Source organism: Saimiri boliviensis, chromosome 14 (assembly GCF_048565385.1).
Source record: "Saimiri boliviensis isolate mSaiBol1 chromosome 14, mSaiBol1.pri, whole genome shotgun sequence".
NCBI classification, from domain to species: Eukaryota; Metazoa; Chordata; class Mammalia; order Primates; family Cebidae; genus Saimiri; species Saimiri boliviensis.
The window spans coordinates 77,544,931-77,561,338 of NC_133462.1; the positions used below are offsets into that span (position 1 = coordinate 77,544,931).

Genomic DNA, 16,408 nt, shown 5'->3' on the forward strand with positions numbered 1-16,408 from the left:
AAGTACATAATATGTATCTGACACTATTTAAGGTACTTTACTCATTTAACTTGCAAAACAATCATTTTAGGTGGGTACTCCTACTATGCTAATATTACAGAAGAAATAAAAGTACAGAAAATTCAAGTAACTTTCTTAACAACACACACCTGCTAAGTGGCAGAACCAGAATTTGAACTGAAGTGGTAATCTGTGATGTTAAATATGTTATACTACAATATTCTTTTCTAACTCAAATGATATACATGCTATTTACAACCTTGCTGCTATTTCCAGTCTTTCAACTCTTCATAACTATTTGAAACAATATCTTTACAGCCAGGTAGAAGAACATAAACCCTATAAAACTGATTCTTACATATGTAAAGTAACTAATCATAATTGCTTCACTGGAACAAATTAAAAAGAACAGATTATCATTCCCTTCTATGGAATATTCCTATTCATATTCTAGGTTTTTGCAAATGCTCACAATCTTCTAAGACTGATAAGAAAACCTTCTTATTATTTTGAACAGTCCATTTCACTTAGTACTACATGAATTAAAAGTTTCATTAATTTGCTTTGGTTGTGTATCTGTGTTGCTTCTAATATTATGTGATCATAAATAATATTAGAATAAGTATCCTTGTACATATATCTTTGTTCTATCGAAAATGTCATAGGGTAGATTCCTAGACTGAAATTGCTCAATCAAAACCTCTAACCATTTTTTAAGACTCGAGGTGCATACCTGCACACTTCTTGAACAGAAAGGTTACACCAATTTACATTCCTATCAATGTCTTAGAATGCCCATCTCACTGCATTATGTATGGTATAGAGTACTGTTTTTATTTTGATCTTGCTAACTTGACAAGAAAGTATCTCATTCTTGTTTTAAATTTGTACTGCAGTTATTACTACTGAAGTTGAGAATTTTGTACACATATTCTAGATACATATACTATAGTAAGCAATGATCTAAATTCTCTGCTATGACCTTTGTTATTCTACTGGAGAGACCATTTAGTTTCCTACTTAGTAGCATCTCTAATAAAATACAAGAAAATTAGAACTAATAATTTATGAATAATTTATAGATTTTTACTATTCATGTTTGTCATGTCCCTTACTAGGATAAAAATATGATTATTCATTGTTTTTAGAAAAATAATTTCTCTCTTTAAAAATGATTTTATTATATGCATTATTTATCACATGAAATTGAACAAAAGTATTATACTAACTTTGTGATTCATAATTTTTCCATATGTCTCCACCAGAGATTCTGCATAAAATGGTGTTTCTCCATAAAGCATTTCATACATACAGACCCCCAAAGACCACCAGTCACATTCAGGTCCATATCTGCCTTTTCCATCTTCCATGGCTTGAAGGATTTCAGGAGAGATATAATCTGGGGTTCCTACAGCCACTGAGGACTGAACCTGAAGAAATTTACAATTTTATTAATCTACTATATTCGAAACAATTTTAAATTTAAAATAGTTACTTAAGATACAAAATAGTATTATCTCATAAACACATCTTTGTCATTATCTGAATAATAATAATCCTTGTATATAGGTTAAATTTTATATTATCCCCACATTAATAGTTTTCCAGATTTCATAACATGAGAGAACTTTTGTTATAGCTGTTATTTGACAATATTTAGAAGAACAATTTAAATCATCATACTCATTAACCACAAACTAAATATTTGGTTTAGAACATTTATTGTTGATAATTATCTGTCGAACCTATATATGTTAAAAAAAAAGAAAACTGAAGCTGTGAAAATTTTACAATGAGATGGGGGAAAAAAGCTCTTAATATTTAGGACAACACTATGAGAAGCCTGGAGATTATGTTTAAACTCCTTAATAGACACCTAAGAAAATAAATGTCAACAGTGTACAACAAACTACTTAATTAATTTTTTTAAAAAAACTATAAAAGAAGAGGTATATCCTTCAAAAATTAAAGTTCCAATAGAGAAAAAAAGTTGAATACACTGTTATAGCAGATAAGATGTAATTAGAAAATAGGTAATTAAGGTTAGAAATGGTTGCTCAAGTCTGTAATCCCAGCACTTTGGGAAGCCAACGTGGGAGAATCACTTGAGCCCAGGAGTTTGAGACGAGCCTGGGCAACATAGGAAGACCTTGTCTCTATAAAAAAAGTAGAAGAGGCTCGCTGCAGTAGCTCACACCTGTAATCTCAGCATTTTGGGAGGCTGAGGTGGGTGGAGGTCTCAAGGGATCGAGACCATCCTGGCCACCATGGTGAAACCCCATCTCTACTAAAAATACAAAAATTAGCTGGGTGTGGTGGCGCGCACCTGTAGTCCCAGCTACTCGGGAGGCTGAGGCAGGAGAATTGCTTGAACCTAGGAGGTGGAGGTTGCAGTGAGCCGCGATTGTGCCACTCCACTCCAGCCTGGCAACAGAGCGAGACACCGTCTCAAACAACAACAACAACAAAAAGTAGAAAAAAAAAGAAAACAGGTAACTAGAAAAGTACTGGGCATATATGTTATAAGGTACTTTGAAGTAAAATAATACTGGCCCCTTACATGTTTTAAAAGAACCTATCCAAAAAATGAACATTCATAAGGCAGAATACCAGTTAATATTCTAGATTTTCTAGACTACATTACTAATTCTTAATAATTAGGATAAACTTACATTTTAGCAATACCGAGATTAAATAACTTGAAAATCCTTCCATTACAAACTCTTAAAAATCCTAGATAAAATTATTTGTGTAAAACATACAAAAGAACTTTTTACAAAAACATTCTTAGAGGTTAGTAATTAAAAAATGTTTGAGAATCAGAATAATAAGCATTAGAGCTGAGTGGAGTTGGGAAAGTTTTGGGGTTCATTTCCTAGGGACTTGAATTTTAACATACACAAAAGCAAAGACCTTATGCTTACATGAGGTGGGGACTTTAAGGAGAGAGACTGCCATATATATACATATACATAGATATGCCCTTTGCCCTAAAATGTATACTGTAAGAAAAATGGTACATTATAAAAATCTGCCACAAAGCAGAGAAGTATAACAAGACATAGATAAAATGTGTGTGATGAATGAAAAGCATTGTTCCTGTAGAAATTTGTAATGTTATGTCACACAGTCTCAACATTTGGGATGTGAATACACACTGCTTCTGTGGTCCAAAAGTTCTCAAGCCAAGAAATTGGCATTAGCATTGATTAAAGGTTAGTTGCCTCTAGGAAGCAAAACAAATTCAAAACTACTCTGGAGGACACATGCTCAAATTTGGCCAAATATAATTGTTAGACATAAAATCTCACTGAATATGAGATCACAATGCAATAATATAAACCAAATGAGGAAACTGTCAATTATGAGTAACTGAGAAATCCCAACAAAGAGAACAATTAGATCCCTAGGAACAATCAGATCCACTCTATGAAATAAGTATGTTTAGAGAGAGACATCCAAGATGGCTGATTACTAGCAGCTCAGGATTGTAGCTCCCAGTGAAAGCGCAGAGAACGGGAGGACGCCACACTTTCAGACGAATTTTTTTTGCTCACAGACCAGGAGATTCCCAGTGGAGGCACCCCACGGGGGTCACCAGTGCGACTCTTGTGGCCAGCACGGCAGTTCTTTGTGCAGAGCAAACGGGGCTGGGTCCCCTTTTGGTCAACATTTGGAGCTCCGTGAAGGCAGATTCGCCTATTCAGCTGATTAAAAAAGGAACTCAAGAAGGAAGCCAGACCTGAGATTCCCGGGCAGAAAAGCACCATGAATCTTAATGCTGCTGTTTTGGCTGACGCAGTGGGTTGCTCAGATTCCCTCTGGGAATCAACAAGTTGGACATCCACTCAGAGACCTAATTTGAAAGTCGGTAATTACAAAGATGACAGGTGGCTAAATTTACAATGATGGGAAGAAACCAGCATAAAAAGACTGAGAATAGCCAAAATCAGAATGCCTCTCCCTCTACAGGGCATCACAGTTCCTCATCAAGAAGGGAACAAGGCCTGATGGAGAATGAGTGCATTCCATTAACAGATTTAGGCTTCAGAAGATAGATAATAAGAAACTTCTGTGAGTTAAAAGAGCATGTTCTAGTCCAATGTAAAGAAACTGAGAACCTTGAAAAAAGGTTTGATGAAATCCTAACAAGAATAGACAATCTAGAGAGGAATATAAGTGAATTAATGGAACTGAAAAATACAATACGAGAACTCCGTGAAGTATGCACAGGTTTTAACAGTCGAATTGATCAAGCAGAAGAACGGATATCAGAGGTCAAAGACCAACTTAATGAAATGAAACGAGAAGACAAGATTAGAGAAGAAAGAGTAAAAAAGAATGAGCAAAGTCTCCAGGGTTGAAATAAAGGAAAAAATTCTAAGGACAGCTAGAGAGAAAGGTCAGGTTACCCATAAAGGGAAGCCTATTAGACTCACAGTAGATCTTTCAGCTGAAACCCTGCAAACTGGAAGAGAGTGAGGGTCAATATTCAATATCTACAAAGAAAAGAATTTTCAACCCAGAATTTTATATCCAGCCAAATTAAGCTTCATAAATTTCGCAAACAAGCAAGCACTCAGAGATGTCATCACCACCAGGCCTGCTTTACAATAGTTTTTGAAGGAAGCACTATACACAGAAAGGAACAACCAGTATCAGTCATCCCAAAAACTTACCAAAAGGTAAAGAGTATCTCCATGATGGCCGGGCATGGTGGCTCACGCCTGTAATCCCAGCACTTTGGGAGGCCAAGGAGGGTGGATCACAAGGTCAAGAGATCGAGACCATCCTGGTCAACATGGTGAAACCCCGTCTGTACTAAAAATACAAAACATTAGCTGGGCATGGTGGCACGTGCCTGTAATCCCAGCTACTCAGGAGGCTGAGGCAGGAGAACTGCCTGAACCCAGGAGGCGGAAGTTGCGGTGAGCCAAAATTGCGCCATTGCACTCCAGCCTGGGTAACAAGAGCAAAACTCCACCTCAAAAAAAAAAGAGTATCTCCATGATGAAGAATCTGTATCAACTAATGAGCAAAATAGCCAGCTAGCATTAAACGACAATATTAAACTCACAAATATCAATATTAATCCTAAATTTAAATGGATTAAATGCCCCAATCAGAGACACAGATAGGCAAATTGAATGAAAAGTCAAAACCCATCGGTTCCCTGTGTCCAGATCCATCTCATAAGCAAGAACGCACAGAGACTCAAAACAAAAGGTTGGTGGAAGACTTGCCAATCAAATGGAGAGAAAAAAAGAAAAGAAAAAAAAACAGGAGTTGTAACTTTTGTCTCTGACAAAATAGACTTTAACAGTAACAAAGACTAAAAGAAACAAAGAAAGACATTACATAATGGTAAAAGGATCAATGCAACAACAAGAGTCAATGATCATAAATAAATATGCACCCAATATAGGAACACCCAGATATATAAGACAAGTTCTTAATGACTTATAAAGAGACTTGGACCCTCACACAAGAATAGCGCAAGACTTTGACACCACACTGTTAATATTCGACAGATCAATGAGATAGAAAATTAACAGGGACGTCTATGATTTGAACTCAGACCTGGAACAAGTAAACTCAGTGAATATTTATAGAATTCTTCACCCCAGGTCCACAGAACATACATTTTTCTCAGCATCATATTACACCTATTTTGAAAGTGACCACATAATTGGAAGTAAGTCACTCTTCAGCATTTGCATAGCATTTCACAGACTTAAATGAAATATTGATTGGCTGGTTGTTATTTTCTTCCCTTATTCCTTCCTGTCTTCACTGTTAAGCACAATTATGAGCATAAAAGAAGTTTTTAATACCTATTTTTAGATTGCATTCCAGCCTGGGCAATAGAGCAAGACTCCTGTTCTCTCCCCCCCTTTCTCTTTCTCTTTCTTTCAAAAAAAAAAAAAAAAAAAGAAAAGAAATAAATGTTTTAAATTATTAAAGATCTAAAAAAATCAACAACACAAGTTTCAAAATATCAAACAGAAGTCCTAGAAAGTAGTCATTGAAGTATAATTAATGCAATGAATAGGTAAACAATGGATTTGATACAGTTGACAAGAATAATAAACCTGAAGAAGAGCTGAAGAAATTAACTAGCATCTAACATGAAGACTTAAAGATATGGAAAATTTGGAATAAAGGCTAAGACATATGAACAAGTTCAATATAGTATAAGACAAGAGAACTTGAATGGGCAAGTTCAACATAGTATAAGAAAAGATAATGAGATAAAAGAGAGAATAGTGGAAAGCAATCCAAAAAGACAGAGCTTAAATTTTTCAAGAATGGTAAGACTTGAATTTTTGGATTAAAGAAGGGCATTAAGTGCTTAAAAGAAGCCAAGAGCAGTGGCTCACACCTGTAATCCTACCACTTTGGGAGGCTGAGGCAGGTGGATGGCTTTAGCTCAGAAGTTCGAAACCACCCTGGGCAACATGGTGAAACCCTACCTCTACAATAAGTTAAAAAAATTAGTGAGACATGGTGTTGCATGTCTGTAGTCCCAGCTACTCGGAAGGCTGAGGAGGGAGGATTGTCTGAGCCCAGGAAGCTGAGGTTGCAGTGACCAGAGATGGCTAATGCACTCCAGCCTGGGCAACAAGAGTGAAACCTTGTTTCAAAAAAACCCAAAAAGTACTTAGAAGATAAATAAAAGCAGATTCGTGTCTACACATACTGGAATTAAACTACAGAACACCAATCCCAAAGAGATTTTTAACGCATTAAAGAATAAAGAGAGATTATCTACTAAGGAATGACAATTAAACCAACAGCTGAGTTATTAATAACTAACAATTGCATTCAGAAGAAAATGAAGTTGTACCTTCAAGGTGATAGGACAAAATAACTGTCCATATAATATTACCTACCTACCTACCTAAATTATAATACAGAAATGATACATTTTCACTTAAGACTGAGTGAACTATCACTATTATTTCCTTTCTGATAAACAAATACTAATGGGTATACTTCAGAAAACAAGAAATTTAACCAAGACGGAAGAATGTCACAACAGAAGCAACTGTGAACAAAGATATTAGGAAACTTTACTGATATATCTAAATGGTGGTTAACTGTATAATGTAATGATGAAGGAGGAGGAGAAGAACAAACACTAGAAAAAGAGGCACAAGTAACTACCTTAGTAAATTTACTAAAGTAGTAGAAATAAATTTATTTATTGAATAAATTGAAAAATAAATTTACCCCATAAATGTATACAACTATAACTTGTCAATTTACAAATAGAAAAATAAAAATTTTTAAAAACCACCCACTTCTCCCCCTAAAAAAAACGAAGAAGAAGAAAAAAGAAGTTGAAAATAAAACACTAAGAAAACAAAATTACGAAAGGTGTAAACAGGATTCAAGTATTCTAAATTTCTTAGGTTTTTAAATTTTTTAATTATTATTTTTAATGGTGGTAAAAAAAAATACAGAACACAAAATTTACTACCTTAATGATTTTTTAAAGTGTGTAGTTCAGTGACCTAAGTACATTCACATTGCTGTGCAACCAGTCCCCACCATCCATCTCTAGAATTTTTTCATCTTAGAAAATTTTAAATCTGTACATGTCACTAATTCCCTCACTCCCCTTATCCCTGGCAACCACCATTGTACTTTGTTTCTTTGAACTTGATTACTATAGTTATCTCACATAACTGGAATCATATAATATCATATACCGGGCTTATTTTACTTAGCATAATGTCCTAAGGTTTCATCCATGTTGTAGCACGTCAGAATTTCCTTCCTTTTAAAAATTGATTGATATTCTATTGTATGTCTATATAGCACATTTTGTTCATCCATTATCTGTCAACGTACATGGGTTCCTTCCACCCTTTGGCTGTTGTGAACAATGCTGCTCTGAAAATGGGTATACAAATATATGTTCAATTCCTTGCTTTCACTTCTTTTGGCTATTTATCCAGAAGAGGAACTCTGGATTACATGGTAATCCTATTTTCAATTTTTTGAAGATCTACCTATAGTGTTTTCCATATTTTATATTTCCATCAACAGTGCCCAAGGATTCTAATTTGTTTACATCCTTGACAACATTTGTTATTTTCTGTTTTTTTAGATAGTAGCCATCCTGCTGAGTATGAGATGATGTATCACTGTGGTTTTGTGTTTCGCTAATGATAGTAATGTTGAGCAACTTTTCATGTGCTAATTGGCCATTTATATATCTTCTTTGGAGAAATGTCTATTTAAGTTCCTTGTCCTAGCACTTTGGGAGGCTGAGGTGGGTGATGAGGTCAGGAGTTCCAGACCAACCTGGCCAAGAGGGCAAAACCCAGTCTCTACTAAAAATACAAAAATAAAAAATAAAATAACATTAGCTGGATATGGTGGCATATATCTGTAATTCCAGCTACCTGGGTGGCTGAGGCAGGAGAATCGCTTGAATCCAGGAGGAGGAGGTTGTAGTGAGCCAAGATCATGCCACTGACTCCGTCCTGGGCAACAGAGCAAGACTCTGTCAAATTAATTAATTAATTAATTAATTTCTTGTCCATTATTTTTTTAACAGGGTCCTTTGTTCTTTGCTGTTGACTAGGAATTCTTTACATATTTTAGAGACTAACCTGTTATTAGACATATGATTTACATATTTTCTCATTCCACATGTTGCCTTTTCACTCTGAGTATGTCCTTTGATGCACAGTTTTAATGGAGATATTGCCCAATTTATGTATTTTTTTCTTTTGTTTCCTGTAATTTTGTGTCATTCCCAAGAAATCACTGCCAAATCCAATGTCATAAAGTTTTCTCTTCTATTTTTTTCCTAAGAGTTTCATAGTTTTAATTTTTGCGTTTAGGTCTTTGACCCATTTTGAGTTAATTTTTGTTGTGAGTATTGAGTTAATTACAGTGTAAAGTAATCTAAGTTTTTTGTTTTGATTGGGAATGTAGCAGAAAAACTGATGAACTCTAGACAGTAGGTAAACTGTGGCCTTAGCAAGGTCCTATGCTCAATCGATCCTCCCATATCATCCTCCTGAGTAACCAGGACTACAGGTGCATGCCACCATGCCTAAATAATTTTTTGTATTTTTTTCTAGAGATGAGGCTTGGTCATGTTGCCCAGGCTGATCTCAAACTCCTGGGTTTAAGCAATCTTCCTGCCTTGGCCTCCGAAGTTCTGGTATTACAGGTGCAAGCCTATGGTTTTGAAAATGGAAATCCAACATGATATTATGTCCAAGAAAACCATTTGGAGATCAGTAAGTGGGCTAGAAACAAACCATAAAATATTATCCTATTGTCCAGCAAAATCAGAACGAATGACTAGGAAGACACATCAGACTTTCAGGAACCAATATAACTGAAGAAACTCATAGAGACAGAAATATTACTCATGCATTCTGAAATTTGCATTTCAAATGCATACAAAAGGAATTTAGAATAGGAAACATCAGACTACAGCGACTGTAGCTCCAGCTTTGAGTCCACCGGGCTTGTCATATGCAGGACTGGAGAATCATTAGCTCACTCCGTGGAGTTATTTTTCCTTGCAGGTCTATCTTCGCTGGAATGGTGGCCCCAACTTCCAGATGCCAAAGCCTCCCTGATTTCCATCCATGTTTTCTCAACTCAGCAAGACCACCATGCTATTTCCCTCTTCCAATGTCATACCAAGCACTACCCACTTCTCACTTTATACTTCATATATACAGTTATCCTAGAGCAGTATAATTCCATATATACATCTTCCATTGTTTATGTGACTACTGTCATATCCTTTACTTCTACATGTCATAAACCCCACATTACAAATAATTACACATTTCATTATTTTTGCTTTTAACAGGTGCCTTTTATGGAAATTAAGTAAGACAGTATAGACATTTTCTTTACCCACTTATTTTGCAAATGATATTTTTATGCTATAAATCCAAATCTCCAAACGGTATAATTTCCTTTGCCAAGGAGAACATTCTTTAGCATCTAGGCTTACTAGAGATTAATTTTCTCATCTTTCATTTAACTGAAAATGTCTCTAATTCACCCTCATTTTTGAAGGATATTTTTTGTAATACATAAATCTCAGTTTACATATTTTTTCCTTCAGCACTTTAAAGATAAAACTCCATGATTTCTAATGAGGTCAGTAGTTCTTACCATTTCTTTCCACTACGTAATATGTCTTTCTTTCTGGCTGCTTTTTAAATGTCTTTATCTTTAGTTTTCAGCACTTTAAGACATGGCCAGGTGTGGTTCTCTTTATAGGTTTGAAGTATGGTAAAATTCTTAGAGTTGAGTTGATTTTATCACATTTGGGAAGCTTCAGCTATTACTTACACATTTTTTTCCCACATCTACCTCACTCTCTTGTTCTATATGGATCCCTAAGCCTCTATTTATTTTGTCTCAATATTTTTCTCTGTTCTTCATATTGGATAATCTCTACCGACCTGTTTCAAGTACACTGGCTCCTTCTTCTCCCATCTGTATGTAGTCCACTTTTAACTTCATCAGTGAATTTTAAATTTTAGTTACTGTGCTTTCTAATTGTAAAATATCATTTATTTTCTGCTGAAATTCCTTATTTGTATAATCTTTAAGACTACATTTTCCTTTATTGTCTTAAGCATTTTTATAGTTTTTTTTTTTGAGACAGAGTTCCATTCTGTTGCCCAGGCTGGAGTGCAATGGTGCAATCGTGGCTCACTGCAACCTCCGCCTCCACCTCCTGGATTCAAGTGTTTCTCCTCCTCAGCCTCCTGAGTTAAGTAGCTGGGATTACAGACATGTGCCACCAAGCCTGGCTAATTTTGTATTTTAAGTAGAAATGGGCTTTCACTGTGTTGGCCAGGCTGGTCTCAAACTCCTGACCTTGGATGATCCACTCGCACTGGCCTCCCAAAGTGCTAGGATTATGGGCCTGAGCCACTGTGCCCAGCCTATGATCCCTTTTTTTTTTTTTTAATACTTTAAGTTCTAGGGTACCTGTGCAGACTGTATAGATTTGTTACATAGGTATATACATGCCATGGTAGTTTGCTGCATCCGTCACGCCATCATCTACATTAGGTATTTCTCCTGTTATCCCTCCCCAGTCTCCCCACCCCTGCTATCCCTCCCCTAGCCCATACCCCCTACCCCCTGACAGGCCCTGCTGTGTGATGTCCCCTTCTCTGTGTTCCTGTGTTCTCATTGTTCAACTCCCACTTATGAGTGAGAACATACAGTGTTTGGTTTTCCGTTCTTGTGTCAGTTTGCTGAGAATGATGGTTTCCAAATTCATCCATGTCCCTGCAAATGACATGAACTCATCCTTTTTATGGCTGCGTAGTATTCCACAGTGTATATGTGCCACATTTTCTTTATCTAGTCTATCATTTATGGGCATTTGGAATGTTCCATGTCTTTGCTATTGTAAACAGTGCCACAATAAATGTGAACGTATACATGTTTTTATAACTGAATGTTTTATAATCCTTTGGGTACATACCCAGTAATGAGATTGCTGGGTTAAATGATATTTCTAGTTCTAGATCCCTGAGGAAACGCCACTTTCTTCCATAATGGTTGAACTAATTTACACTCCCACCAATAGTGTAAAAGTATTCCTATTTCTCCACATCCTCTCCAGCATCTGTTGTCTCCAGATTTTTTAATGATCGCCATTCTAACTGGCATGAGATGGTATCTCAATGTGGTTCTGATTTGCATTTCTCTAATGACCAGTGATGATGAGCGTTTTTCCATGTTTGTTGGCTGCATAAATGTCTTCTTTTGAAAAGTGTCTGTTCATATCCTTCACCCAATTTTGATGGGGCTGTTTGTTGTTTTCTTGTAAAATTGTTTAAGTTCTTTTTTTTTTTTTAATTCTTTGTAAATTCTAGTTACTAGCCCTTTGTCAGATGAGTAGATTGCAAAAATATATTCCCATTCTGTTGGCTGCTGGTTCGCTCTAATGATAGTTTCTTTTGCTGTGCAGAAGCTCTTAAGTTTAATTAGATCCCATTTGTCTATTTTGGCTTTTGTTGCCATTGCTTTTGGTGTTTTAGTCATGAAGTCCTTGCCTATGCCTATGTCCTGCCTAGGTTTTCTTTAACAGTTTTTATGGTGTTAGGTCTTATGTTTAAATCTTTAATCCACCTGGAGTTAATTTTCATATAAGGTTTAAGGGAGGGATCCAGTTTCAGCTTTCTGCATAGGGCTAGCCAGTTTTCCCAACACCATTTATTAAATAGGAAATCCTTTCCCCATTGCTTATTTTTGCCAAGTCTGTCAAAGATCAGATGGTTGTAGATGTGTGGTGTTACTTATGAGGCCTCTGTTCTGTTCCACTGGTCTATATCTCTGTTTTGGTACCAGTACCATGCTGTTTTGATTACTGTAGCTTTGTAGTATAGTTTGAAGTCAGTTAGCATGATGCCTCCAGCTTTGTTTTCTTGTTTTCTTTTTGCTTAGGATCGTCTTGGCTAGGCAAGCTCTCTCTTGATTGCATAATGATCACTTTAAAAAAATTTTTTTTTTTATTGTACTTTAGGTTCTGAGGTACATGTGTAGATCATGCAGGACTGTTGTACAGGTACATACATGGCCCCCACCACTTATATCTGGTATTCTTCCTCCCCCCATCACTTATAGCTGGTATTTCTCCCCACATTATCCCTCCCCACCACCCCGACCCCCCACTGTCACTCCCATAGTTCCCCTCAACTGACTGCAGTGTGTAATGTTCCCCTTCCTGTGTTCACGTGTTCTAATTGTTCAACACCCGCCTATGAGTGATACCATGCAGTGTTTGTTGTCCTGTTCTTGTGCCAGTCTGCTGACAATGATGGTTTCCAGATTCATCCACGTCCCTATGAAGGACATGAACTCATCGTTTTTTTATGGCTGCATAGTATCCCATTGTGTATATATGCCACATTTTCTTTATCTAGTCTACTGTTGATGGACATTTGGGTTGGTTCCAGGTCTTTGTTATTGTAAACAGTGCCGCAATGAACATACGTGTGCATGTGTCTTTATAATAGAGCAATTTATAATTCTTTGGGTATATATCCAGTAATGAGATTGCTGGGTCAAATGGTATTTCTATTTCTAGGTCCTTGAGGAATTGCCAATGATCACTTCTTTAAGTCTTTGTCTGCTAAGTCCAACATGTGTGCCAGCCAGGCCTCTACTGACTGCTTTTATTTGACTCTGTATCTCTATCCACATCCCCATTTTTGTTTGATTCAGTGATTTTATTTTTTTTTACTTAATTTTGGCAATTGTGAATAAGACGTTAAAGAGAGTACTGATTCTGCTATCTTCCTATGAAGAAGAGAGTACTGATTCTGCTATCTTCCTATGAAGAAGAATAATTCTTATGTAAGCACATAAAAAAATCAGTGACTGACCTTGACCATAAGTTGGCTTATGAACATACTCTGTGATTGCAGGTTCATACAAAAATCTAAGATTTGTCATAAGCCCCTCTACCTGGAAGGAACACTTCCAAACTCTGTGGATTTTATCAGGGCTTGGATTTAGGTTACAGACAGGTTTAGAGTAGGTCTTAGGTGATACAAAGGCATTAGCTGGCTCTCCAGGGCTGAAAATTCAATTTCCCCTAGCAATGTCTCTCACCTAGGGGATCCGCTTGATCATTAGTATTCTGGTCTGTTTTCAAATAGTATCATCTACTATTGGCAAGCCTCATATGATCTTGTAGTACAATATATCGCCCAACCGTCATAAGGTACTTTATGCCCTCTCTCTGCACAGTTCCCTCCTCTCAAAAGCCAAGGCCTGCAGATTCCAGCTGTTGCAGCTAGTCCCGCTCTGCCCTCACTCTGGCTTTATCAGAGTCAGGAACTATCCCAGTCTTTGGGCAATTGTGAGGAATACCTCATGAGTTCATTTGTGTCAGGGATAATAACATTATGCTGCCTATTGTCCGCTGCTGGAAAACAGTTGTTTCAAATACTGTATCCCGTTTTATAGCTCTTTATTGCAGGAGTGCTAATTTAGTACCAATTAAATCCTTCTACTGTGGCCAGAGGCAGAGGTCACAGAATCCTTTTTAACAAACTTGTCACTGTAGGATAAATTTTCTGAAGTTGGCCGGGTGTGGTGGCTCACGCCTGTAATCCCAGCGCTTTGGGAGGCTGAGCTGGGCAGATCACCTGAGGTCAGGAGTTTGAGACCAGCCTGGCCAGCATGGTGAAACCCGCATCTCTACAAAAAATATACAAAAATTACTCGGGTGTGGTGGTGCTTGCCTATAATTCCAGCTACTTGGGAGGCTGAGGCAGGAGAATCACTTGAACTCAGAAGTGGAGATCATGCCATTGCACTCTAGCCTGGGCAACAGGGTGAGACTTTATCTCCCAAAAAGAAAAGGAGAGAGAGAGAGAGAGAGAGAGAGAGAGAGAGAGAGAGAGAGAGAAAGAGAAACTTCTGAAGTCAAAATTACCAATCTAGAGTAATGTGACATTTTCATGAATTTTGGAATGTATTATACTAAACTGTTCTCCAAAAAGTTTCTGCCAATTAAACTGATGTATTTTTGGACCTCTCCTATACAGCCAGAAAAATGAAGTTTAAAAAAAGAATAAAACTGGGGCATATAAACTTTTTTATTTTTCTTTAAAATACAGACAGTCTCACTATGTTGGTCAGGCTGGTCTCAAACTCCTGGGCTCAAGTGATCCTCCTGCCTCAGCCTCCCAATGTGCTGGGATTACAAGTATGAGCCACTATGCCCAGCCTTTTTTTTTTTTTTTTTTTGGCGGGGGTTGGGGGTGGGTGTTGGGGGCATCTGGAGACAGGATTTCACTGTTGCCCAGACTGGAGTGTAGTGGTGCAATCTTGGCTCACTGCTACCTTTGCCTCCTGTGCTCAGGAGATCCTCCCACCTCAGACTCCTGAGTAGTTGGGTCTGAGGTGGGAGGCAAAGTGAGTAGTTGTGACACAAACCACATGGCCTACAAAGCCTAATATATTTACTATCTGGCTATTTACAGAAAATGTTTTTAAACCCCTATTGTAGATGATAGATGGTTGCTAAACAGAGATAGACATCATGCCCAGCTATTAAGTAAACAACAACAACAAAAAACCAACTAAGGGCTTTAGGGTTAACAAAAGGTAAGCAAATGGGAACATGAAACTAAAAAAGGATTCATTTGTTGACAACTGTCCCTCAGAATAACTAAGCAATTAGGAAAGAAAGACAAATAAGTAAAAGTGAGGACAAAGTTGGCATTTTCTTTTTCTATGTGAGACTCAGTTCCTTTACCCCTTGGTAAACTTTGAAATATCTAAAATATAACAGAAGTCACCGACTAAAGAAGAAGCAAACAAGGGTTTCATAAAGGGTATACTATTATCAATCTAAAGATCTTTGATATAAGAAGCTGAAATGGCTAGTGACTTTTTAGACAAGCCCCATTATAAGCATGCCCAAATGCGTCTGTGGAAAGAGGTGGCACACAGACAGACAAATGCATGGATGGACAGGTAGACAGTATAAATAGATGGTTTCTAAAACAGATGTAAAAATAAATAGCAGCAAGGGAAATGTCTGTGAATAAAATAATTTAGGATTTATCGTTATTTACCGTTCCATCTTCCATCAGCTTCAGACAAGAACCAAAATCTGCTAACCGAATGTGTCCATTCATATCCATCAGTATATTGTCAGGTTTAATGTCTCTGAAAAAACAAATACATTCAATTTTCAGTGGAAAAGTAAACAATTTGTTGCTTGGTAAGATTTTTTTTTTTTTGTCAGAAAAAAAACCTCAACTTATTTTAAAAGTAATATTCTAAGAACATTTTATTACTTTAATTACTATTTAATTACTTTATTAATCTTAGACTATTACTTTCAGTAATAATTCAAATCCTGGCTCTGATTAATATTAAGACTTTCTCAAACACATGTAATTTCAGTATTCTTCTAGAGATAAAAAGTAGTGTGGTAATTTTCATGCTGGTTAAATTAATCTTACTGTCTTTCCTTTAGATTTACACAGGTTCCAATGTGACTATGGCAGACTACTTTCTGCATACACAGAAGAGTCATCATTACCTGATAACCACAAAAAAAATACTATTCTCTAGCCCATGAAATTAGATAGGAAAAAATATACTTTCTAGACCCTAAGATAACTGCAGATAGATAAATTCTCAATTACTGCTGGTCATTACAACACAAAGAAATTGCTTCATAAAGTTGATTTTACAGAAGAACTAAAACAATTGCCTAATATATTGTCTATATTATCTAAAGCTTTCACTATCTTTGGATGTTAAGTCAATGGTGTATAAGATATCCAAATCTAAACTATATCATATACCAGTTCTTCTATTTTGTTTTTGCATGTGAATGCAAACCTTGGAAAAATAATCATATATAAAA

The 16,408-nt window shown here is 36.5% G+C and overlaps 1 protein-coding gene across 18 annotated transcripts in view; it reads right to left on the reverse strand.

Moving 5' to 3' along the window:
* CDC42BPA (CDC42 binding protein kinase alpha) overlaps positions 1-16,408 on the reverse strand; it is a 327,782-nt gene that overhangs the window by 153,944 nt on the left and 157,430 nt on the right. For all 18 annotated transcript variants that reach the window (XM_074385301.1, XM_074385302.1, XM_074385296.1 and 15 more), the window contains exons 6-7: positions 15,606-15,699; positions 1,230-1,430 (exon numbers count right to left, since the gene is read on the reverse strand). In XM_074385301.1, coding sequence (XP_074241402.1) covers positions 1,230-1,430; positions 15,606-15,699 — 295 coding nt within the window. The remainder of the gene's footprint in view (positions 1-1,229; positions 1,431-15,605; positions 15,700-16,408) is intronic.